The sequence below is a fragment of the Lipotes vexillifer genome, unplaced genomic scaffold, assembly GCF_000442215.2.
Source record: "Lipotes vexillifer unplaced genomic scaffold, Lipotes_vexillifer_v1.1 scaffold591, whole genome shotgun sequence".
Lineage (NCBI taxonomy): Eukaryota > Metazoa > Chordata > Mammalia > Artiodactyla > Lipotidae > Lipotes > Lipotes vexillifer.
Window position 1 is genome coordinate 2,233,890 of NW_006791954.1, and position 9,562 is coordinate 2,243,451.

Below are 9,562 nucleotides of genomic sequence, written 5' to 3' on the forward strand. Positions count from 1 at the left end.
CACCCCACCCCATGGACAACAACAAAAACCTGGCCCATTACTGCTTCTTACACACAACCTAAACTTCACAGTTCTCTTCCGGAGCGACAAAGAAGTCGTCACGTGACCCGAAGCCCAACCACCATTGGGTCTAAAATGAAAACAAAGGAAAATGATTAATCTAAAAAAAAAATCTGAGGCCTAGACTTCTCAGGTCAAACCTTAAAACTAAAGTGAAATTAAATCACTAAATAAAACTCAGGGCGGAGGGAGAGGAGGCGTGTTTGATTTCCACTGCCAGGGAAAGGGGAGAGGAGGAGGGTAGGAGAAGCTGTTGGATCCAAGCGTAAATAAAATGGTCCCCAGGCTAATGTGCTGCTCCGTTTCCACGATCCTTGGGAAAACTTCATTTCTTAGTCGTGGTTCCATAAAACCTTTATCACATTGGAGCGAGGATAGAGAGAGTCTGTCAAAGATGAAATGTCACTGCCGCGTCGCTGGAGCCGATAAGAGCGAGGAGACAGGGCGGCTGAAATATGGAGCTAATTCGTTGAAAGAGAGGCGATGGCTGCTTGCTGAAGAGTTGCATAATTCTAATTGTAAGCGATGTGCCCGCATTGCTTAATTAGGAGCATATATTTGTTGATAGTGATGGGGGGGGGGCGTGTCGGTGAGAATCGTTCCAGGCCCTCAGCCTTAAAGCGAGAGCTGATTTTCATTTTTATGTTGCATCCTGGCAGTCCAAGGTTAGTAATTACAGTCTTTATGCAACAATAAATAACAATAAAAAAGCAACCTGAATTCTACACTCCCCCCCCCACCACCAAGTAGGATTTTAACTGGACTAGGCTCACCTAAGCAGCAAGCAATTTAGCATTGGGTCAGGCTATAATTTAAAGGCATAAGAGCGTGCAAAGTTTGATTGGGATCAAATAATGCTCAAGGGTTTTTCTTTCTTTTTGTCTTTCTCTCTTCCTCTTCCCTGAGTAACATTTTCTGGATGATGTAACTAGGTGAAGCGCCATGTTTGGCTCTGGGGGTAGAGTTTAGATAGATTATTTATCTAGCAGGAGAGAGGCAGGCCAAGTCAGAGAGTTTAGCTCAAGTTTGAAAAACAGAGCTCTGGCTTGAAATTGTAATTGCAAACAAGAAAACTAAGGGCTGCCTTGGCTTGGTGTCCCCTACCCTTCCCTCTGAGGGACTTCAGGCCCTAGCTAAGCAGGGGGAAGGGGAAAATACCTGGTCAAGGGGGAAGTATCTGTGCTGTAAGATTCACAGCACAACAAGGGGGCAGGGAAGCGGTGTCTCAGGGAAGGAAGGTTCTCTTGGTCCCTTTTAACACCCAAGTTTTCTGCTGTTCTCTAATCTGGCCATAAAATCTGTCAGCAGGGTTAGAGAGAGCCGTATTTCCTGCAGGGACAGCTAGGAGTTGTTGCGGAGAGAAGCGCTCAACCCTGCAGCCAGCTCGGAGAGGCTGTGAAAAAACTTGCAGGGCTTTTCAAGGGGGTGGCCGGAGGGAGAACCCTCTCAGGCCTCACTGCACAACTTCCAGACAACTACTCCAGATTCTTCTCTGCCTACTCTCCACTCCCACCCCCATCCCCTCCTCCAAGTAGCAAAAATTACTTTATTTGGAGCTGAGTTGGACACAACTAACCGTCTCTGGCGAGTTTGCCCAGTTTTTCAGAGCAGCTCTCTTGGATCTGAACCCTCCAGAGCCTGCCGCCCCCTGCCCTGCAGCCCTCGCCTCCAGCTCCCCTTTTTTTTCCTCCTGGCTGTCCTCCACCCCACCCTTTTCCTCAGATTTCTCTGTTTTTTTTTTTTACTCACCCACCACCCACGCGGATGAATACTCACCACAACCCACGCGTCTGTTACATTGACAGAAAGTTTCTAGTTCCAGCTCCCGGCCGAGGTGCCATTTCTCTGCTAACCAGCCTTCTTCTTGCTAGGAGGCAGCGAGCAAGGAGGGGGAGGGGAGGCCAGAGCCGTGGGAGTTCTCCAGACAAACTTTCCACCCAACCCAGCGCCCTTCCTCTGTCCCCATTTCCCATCTGTTTCCCTGCTCTCCCAGAATCACCCTTCTCTTTTGCTAACACCCCCCATCCCCAGGCCTTTTAAAGGGATGTGGAATTTCGGCTGTTCCCTCTGCTTTCCCAAAGAGCCAAATTCTTTGATGCCATCCGAGGGAGCTGTCAGGGGGTTAAGATTGATCGCCTCATCTCCTATCGGTCCCTCTGACCCACTTATTTAAAAATCTTACCCCAGATCGACTTTTCATTTTCTGTTTTGAGATCTAGTTTCCCACCGATTGCTTGGGGCCCTGAGTCTTGTATCCCTTCCCTCCAGTAAATTACAGCACTCCCTAAAGTTCACACTATCTTGATCCTCTGAAAAGAAATAAACAACAACAATTCCCCCCAGGGGCCAGAAACGGAATATCATCTCAGTGGTCATTATTTTTTCACCCCCTCCATGTTCAGGGAATTCTACCTTGTCAGGGATATTAATTAATACAATGGCAAAAATGGCAGGGGGATTCCTTGAGGGAAAAGCCCCACCTCCACCCCATACATTGACCTGAGGTTTGAGAGTTCTCTAAGTTAAATCGGTGGCTACCTTGGTTCTTGTTCCTGTTGCTGGATATAGATGCAGATACAGGCTTGAGGCTTGAGTGGGTGGGTGCATATGCATTTTAGACCCTGTCTGTTGGGGGTGTCATATAGGAGTGCAGATGCCTCCAGGTGGGGAGGCAGGTAGACATAGGGGCAGGGGTAGTGCTGCAAACTCTGGGCAGAGAAGGCAACTGAGACCACACAGCTATGTAGGCCAGAGGTGCAAAAGGGCCCCTCACTATCTCTCTCACCCCTCTGTGTCAGCCTAGGAGTGCCTGTCGATTTCCCAAGATTTATCTGTTGTTTTTTGGGGGTGGGTTGGGGATAGCGCTGCTGATGCTTGCAAATCTCTTCCTTACTGCACGGTAACATCGACCTTTCCCAAAGGCGAAAGCCTCTTTTTACTGCCTCTTCCTCTCACATTGAGATCCTCACTCAGCTTCCTTTTGGGGGGAGGGAGGGGAAGAGAATGCTGCTGGCCTTGTAAACAAAGCTTTAATTTACTCTATTAAAAATATTTGCAGAAGAGGACGATTTCTCCCTTAGGTTCTCTTGTTTCCTGGGATTCCAGAACCTCCCATCCTCTGAAGGGGATGAGGAAAAGGTTCCTTTAGCTTTTCTGGAGAAAGGGAGGCATGGGGAGAGGGAGTGTAGGACTGGGGGGCTCACGGTGTCCAGGTCATGGTCCTCTACAGTTTTTGAATCAATTAAAGCAAATAACGCTCTGTTTTCCACCAGGCCCAGGCAAGCGATTGGCCAAGGCCGGTCCCGTGACCGTGAATTCCCTGCAATTTCGCCAGAGTCTTGGGTTTAATAGAGAGAGTCCCCATACGCTTGTATTTATCAGCAATATACAATTATAAAGGCCCAAAATTTAAAAAAAAAAAAAAAAAAGAGCAAAATCCCATCCTCCCAGAGCATTCTTTTAAGGGCTTTGTCCCACTAAAAAATTGTTTATTTTTCTTTTGTGAGCTTTTATTTATAAAAAAAAAAAAAAAAAAAGAGCAAAATCTTCCCCTCCCAAAATCGCTCCATCACACAGACCTGGGGGGGGCAGGAGGGGGGGTCCCTTCCGATCCTCCCTCCTGACGCCCCCCCAGCAGGCCCCCTCCCCCACCATTGAAAGCCATGAATTTTGAATTTGAGAGGGAGATTGGGTTTATAAACAGCCAGCCATCGCTCGCCGAGTGTCTGACTTCCTTCCCCGCTGTCTTGGAGACATTTCAAACTTCATCAATCAAGGAGTCGACATTAATTCCTCCTCCTCCTCCTTTCGAGCAAACCTTCCCCAGCCTCCAGCCCGGCGCCTCCACCCTTCAGAGACCCGGGAGCCAAAAGCGAGCTGAAGATGGGCCCGCTCTGCCGCCGCCGCCGTTCCCCGCCGCCCCCCTGGCTCCTGAGTTCCCCTGGATGAAGGAGAAGAAATCCGCCAAGAAACCCAGCCAATCCGCCACGTCTCCCCCGGCCGCCTCCTCCGTCCCGGCCTCCGGGGTCGGATCGCCCGCAGGTCGGTAAGCGCGGTAGGCATGGGGTGAGGGGCAGCTAGAAAGAAAGGGGGAGAAGGAGCGATGGGGGAGGTAGAAAAGCTGGCGAGCCTGTTCGGGTTCCTTGCCCCCGTCGATTCCAGGGACGAGGAAGCAGAAAAGACCGCTGGGGTTCAGGCCTGGCCTCTGCCTGCACTTTTTTTTTTTTTTTTTTTCTTTCTACAGCAGATTTTGGAAGCTGGTTGGGGAAGAGCATTTTTTTCCTGCTAGAAGAAAGGGATTTGATTGAGGTTTCACCTTTATCTGTGTGGAGTGTTGTTGGCTGGGGTCGAATCTGGAGGCAGGAAAAGATTCGGTCCCATCTACCCCAGCTCTAGGAGAAGAGGGGGAATTTGAGACCTAGGGAGCTAGGGAGGAAGGGAGGTGAGGAACAATCTTTCTTTATGAACCCTCTCCCCAGGCTGAGTTGGAAAGTGCCGAAATTAGGGGTCCATTCAGAGGACCTGGGAGGGGGCTCTGAGGTTCTGGGGGAGAAAGGGAACCGCTTCCTACTCCATGCGTGGCTCGTGGGCGGCTCTCTGAATGCTTTGCCCTGACCCAGGCCGAGTCTGGAGGCGAGAGAGGGACGGGAAAGAAGGCAAGAGCCTTGGGAGCGAGCCGCTTTGGTAAGCGGTAAGGGCGGGGGTGCTGCTATTGTTTTGGGCTGATGGGGTAGTCTTTATTTCAACCAAGTCGAGGGTGGGCTAAGGACACGGCCCGCGTTGAAGCCCAGCGCGCTTTCCCTGCAGATGGGCCGGGACTGCAGGAGGCCGCGGGCGGCGGGGCGCGCAGGCTGCGCACTGCATACACCAACACGCAGCTGCTGGAGCTGGAGAAGGAATTCCACTTTAACAAGTACCTGTGCCGGCCGCGCCGCGTGGAGATAGCGGCCTTGCTGGACCTCACCGAGAGGCAGGTCAAAGTGTGGTTCCAGAATAGGCGCATGAAGCACAAGCGGCAGACGCAGCACCGAGAGCCGCCCGACGGGGAGCCAGCCCGCGCCGGCGCACCGAAGGACACCGGCGAGCCCGCCGAGGAGCCCGTGACCGGCCCGGGCCGCCCCACCGCCTCGCAGGCGGCGCGGGAAGCCCGCTGTCACCCGCCCGAGGTCGCGCCGGGGCCTCCTAGCGCCTCGGGCTCCCGGCCTTTGGCAGCTCGCGTGGAGGACGCGGGCGCGCGGAGGCCAGGCGGTGCGCGAGGGCTGGGGTCGGAGCCGTTGCCAGAAGACGCCTTCCCGGAGCGGCAGGAGTCACCTTTCCTGCCCGACCTCAGCTTCTTCGCGGCCGACTCCTGTCTCCGGCTGTCCGGAGGCCTCTCCCCCAGCCGCCAGGGCTCGCTTGACAGCCCGGTTCCCTTTTCCGAAGAAGAGCTGGCCTGCTTCACCAGCACCCTCTGTGCCATCGACCTGCAGTTCTCCTAATAACCCGCTTCCTCTTCCCGGCCCTCGACCCCCGCCCCCCTCGGCTGCCGAGGATCCCCTCCCCAAGCCGTGCAGACTTCTTTGTGTGTTTTGCTAAAATTCAGGTATTAGTGAATTACCGTTTAATCCACTTCCTTTCTCCTCTCTTTAAAATATTGGGCACTCGGGCGTCTTTTAAAAATCACACAGAAAAAATCCGTTTGGTAGAGTCCTTCGAACGAAATCTCAGGAATAATTAAACTCTGGCGCGGGGGCGGGGGTGTGCTTTCTTAAAAGGAACTAGAGGAACCTATTTTCCTCTTTTTTTTTAAGTTTTAGATCGTAGATTATTTATTAAAATTCTTTAATAATAGGAAAAGGGAAAAGTATTTATTGTACATTATTTTCATAGATTAAATAAATGTCTTTATAATACGAAAACGAGTGTTTGTGTTGGGACCCAGCCCCTTTCCTCCCCGCACCCCCTAGGCCGGCCCTCACTCCCTCAGGACCAGCGCCAGGTTTGTCTGGCCCTGGGCCGACTAAGCCCGGGTGGTACAAAAGGGGTCCTATTTGGCCGCCCGCAGCTCTGACGAGAGTGGGCGTTGTTGCCAGCCCCTAACAGATAGCCTTTGGCTCTGCTTAAAAATAATGGTAGGGGGAGAGGGTGCGCTGCCGACTGAAGTGGGTGCCAAGAGAAGAGGCTTCGGGGTCGTGGTGGGAGGCGCAGAGGTTCAGCTAGATTGGGAGGGGTCCTAGGGTTTCCTAGGCTTCTCGCCTCAGTGCCCCAAGCGGGGTGGAGGAGCTTTTTCCAGGACGCCTGGGGACCCGACTCCTGGGGTCGTGGGCAGGGCCAAGGAGTGGAGTGCGGTCGGGGGTTTTCTTGGGAAGCAGGGCCTGTGCCCAGGGATGGTAACTGACCTCCAAGTGGACAAGAAAGGAGACCGGGTGGAAAATGTAGCGGGGGCCGGGCACCAATGCTCTTCGGGCCCCTCAGTCACCCTAAGGCACCTGGAGTTGGGAGGAGCGTCCGAAGAGCCGCCGGGCGACAAGCCCCGGGAAGCCCGGGCTGCGTTGGGAGGCGTTTGGCCTGCAGGCAGCGAAGGAGGAGCGAGGAACGCGGGAGGGAGACAGGGAAGCAAGGAAGATGCTCAAAATGGCGCTGGGGCCGGGCGGCAGGGAGGGCGAGGGAAGATATTGTGGCCGCCATGACAGCCGCCTCGGGATGCGCGGGGCCAGCGCCGGGGGCCGTCTCCGCACCCACCTTCGCCTTTCCGGATCATCCAGATGCCAGTGAAGAAAGGGAGCCAGGGAGCCTCCTTTTGGTTTTTGTATTGTTTAAAAAATCAGCCCAACGGATGCTAAGGACGCGAGATGGACGGAGAGTCCGCGAGGGAGTGGGAGGGGGTGGGAGTGGGAGGGGGTGAACGGCGGATCTTGTTGGCCCTGGTCTGCCTAGCCGAATCTGACTTTTGATCCTTCGCTCTGGGATTTGATGCCCGGCCAGCGCTTTCTCCAAGTGCAGACGTACCTGTCTTTGCCCACAAGTTCATTTGCCATCTCAACACTATCGCCTATCCCCCCACCGCACCTTGCCAGGCTTCTTGCAAACCCGGTAAGCGGGAAGCAAGGATCGATCGCCCCATCTGCCTCCTGGTTTGTTCCGGGGAACGTGGAGATTTAAAGGGCCCTGGAAAGCCATCCATCCTCCTTAGGTTTATTTAATATTTCTCGGGCTCAGAAACAGACACCGCAGGGCTACCTCCCCAGCAGATGCTGCCGTTCTTGAAAAGCAGTTTATTTCCCAGGCCTCCCAGACTTTCCCCTGAACCAGCAGGACGGGGACTTGGAGTACCAGGCACCGAGAGGCAACAACTGTCAGGAAAAGCCAGGAGCCAACATAGGTCGTGACATATAGGACTAGACAGGCCCTTGCATATTTTTTTAACCTGGTCCCTCAGTGTGGGAAGCACACACATCTTATTCCTCTGGAATTTAATCCCTTAAACTGTCTTAATATAGAATTCATCTCCTGCATTAAATAATGTTATGTCACGTTAAATTGCACTTATTTCTTTCATAAATAAATTAATATAGAACAATTAGATGTGTTATTAATAATGATATCATGTATCTTATTAGTTTATTTTCCCTCATAAAATATATAGGTATGAAATAAATTCAATATATTAAAGTTATAATACACAGCTTATTGGCCTGTGTGTTACTTTCCCCATAAATAAGTGAACATATAATATATTAAAACCACACTATACATCTCATTGGGCTGTGTGTTTATTCCTCCATAAAATATGCCCATGGACAGTGTTTAACATCTTTAAAATCACAGCACATGGCTATCTCTATGCCAACGAAATAAAGACATTTCAGCTGGGGTTTGGATTTCTGTGGACAGCCAAACTAGATAATTTGGTCTAGTTAAAAATGCTCTTTCAGCTGTAGCAAAGAGCAGGAATATCAGAAGGACCTTGCCCACCTTCCAGCTTTCTTTGGTCAAAAGGAGAGCACCTTTGATCAATGCCAAAAATGCAGGATCTGCTCCGCTGGAGAGAATTCACCTCCTGGAATCATGGCTTGGTCTGCAGTACTCAGGGGCCTCTGAGGTTCTGGTTCTCTAAGAGACTTGATGGACCAGCAGCATCAGCAGTATCTGTGGGATAGTTAGAAATGCAGAATCTTAGGCCCCACTCCAAATCTTCTGAATCAAAATCTCAATTCAGCAGGTTCCCGAGTAATCTATATGCACATGAGAGTTGCAGAAGTGCTGCTGGATCATAATGCCACCTTTCTTCCTGCCTTCCTCCAATGCTTAAGAATTTTTGACCCACTTTACCTGGCCACTGCCTTCCAATCTACCCCAACCCAAACCAGTGGCCCAAAGGGCACTGAATTTCAGCTCCTGCCTGAGGCTGCATCATTCCCTGATCCTCCCTGACAAAGTGAGCGGAGGGCCCAACGAAAGGCTCCATCTACCTGTTTAGATCTAGGTACTTTGTGTGTCCTGGGGGTGAGAAGCAACCAATTCAGGGAATCAGGAGGTCCAGCATTTCCCTTGACTGATGATTAGAGAGGAGTTAGAACTCTTTTTACAGGCAACACACAGCCTCTCTCTCTTTCTTCTGTCCCGTGTTTCACGAAACTCACCATCTCTGATGCCACCAGAGCAGAACAAAGAGGCAAGGTATTTCCAAAAGGAAATGACTCCTCTTTCCTATCCCAACCAATTTTAAATTCAAAGGAATGCCTGGCAATCTAGGATTCATAAGGGGCCAGGATTCAGGATGCCCGTGTTCCAAATTAGCTCCTTTTCCTTGTTTCATCTCTAGGGTCATCCTCTTTAACCTGAGTTTTCCAGGCTGGCTATGGAGAAGGAAGGAGAAGAGGATGGTTTCCCAGATAAGGCAGCAGATCCCCCAGTGATGGCAGGTTAGAGGGCAGTGCCAGGTGGCTGTACTCACTTATCCTATCCTGATGGGGCAGGACTCCTCTTGAGTGGTATGTAGCACAGACTGGTTATAAACTGGCCGTGGTTGGAGTGGGAAGGCTTCAGTGCAGTCCTGAAAGCTGCTGCTCAGTCTGCCCTGCTCTTGGTGAGTCATTCTTTTAAGAAGAATGGCCCATTAATATTATGGTGAAAGCAAAAGACCATTAGATTGAGGAATTATTTGCAATCATGATAACCATGAGTCATTAAAATTTTTTTTTTTAACTTATGCCTGGGTAAGTCCCTTCCCCTTTCTGGACCTCAGTTTCTCCAACTATAAAATAAATGGACGAACTAAATGCCTCTAATGTTCTCTGCATCAGTATATGCCAAAAGTATATTCATTAGTCTTCACAAACAATGTATCAAATATTTATTATGGCTGGTATCATGTGCTTTTCATATCTTTTTTTTTTTTTTTTTGGCGGTACACAGGACTCTCACTCTTGTGGCCTCTCCCATTGCGGAGCACAGGCTCCGGACGCGCAGGCTCAGCGGCCATGGCTCACGGGCCCAGCCGCTCCGCAGCATGTGGCATCTT

At 51.1% G+C, this 9,562-nt stretch overlaps 1 protein-coding gene across 1 annotated transcript; it reads left to right on the top strand.

Annotated features, from left to right (window-relative positions):
* The first annotated feature begins 3,602 nt into the window (after nt 1–3,602).
* HOXB2 (homeobox B2) lies at nt 3,603–5,952 on the top strand. Its single transcript, XM_007465109.1, has 2 exons — nt 3,603–4,101; nt 4,867–5,952. The coding sequence occupies exons 1-2, from the start codon at nt 3,723–3,725 to the stop codon at nt 5,535–5,537; spliced, it is 1,050 nt and encodes a 349-aa protein (XP_007465171.1). The 5' UTR covers nt 3,603–3,722; the 3' UTR covers nt 5,538–5,952.
* Nucleotides 5,953–9,562: the final 3,610 nt, after the last annotated feature.

What these genes read in the sequence shown, in the direction of transcription:
- HOXB2 (XM_007465109.1), top strand. Translation starts at nt 3,723, where the DNA reads ATGAATTTTGAATTTGAGAGGGAGATTGGGTTTATAAACAGCCAGCCA. An exon ending in CGGGGTCGGATCGCCCGCAG is followed by an intron (nt 4,102 to 4,866) that starts GTCGGTAAGCGC and finishes CTTTCCCTGCAG; the next exon opens with ATGGGCCGGGACTGCAGGAG.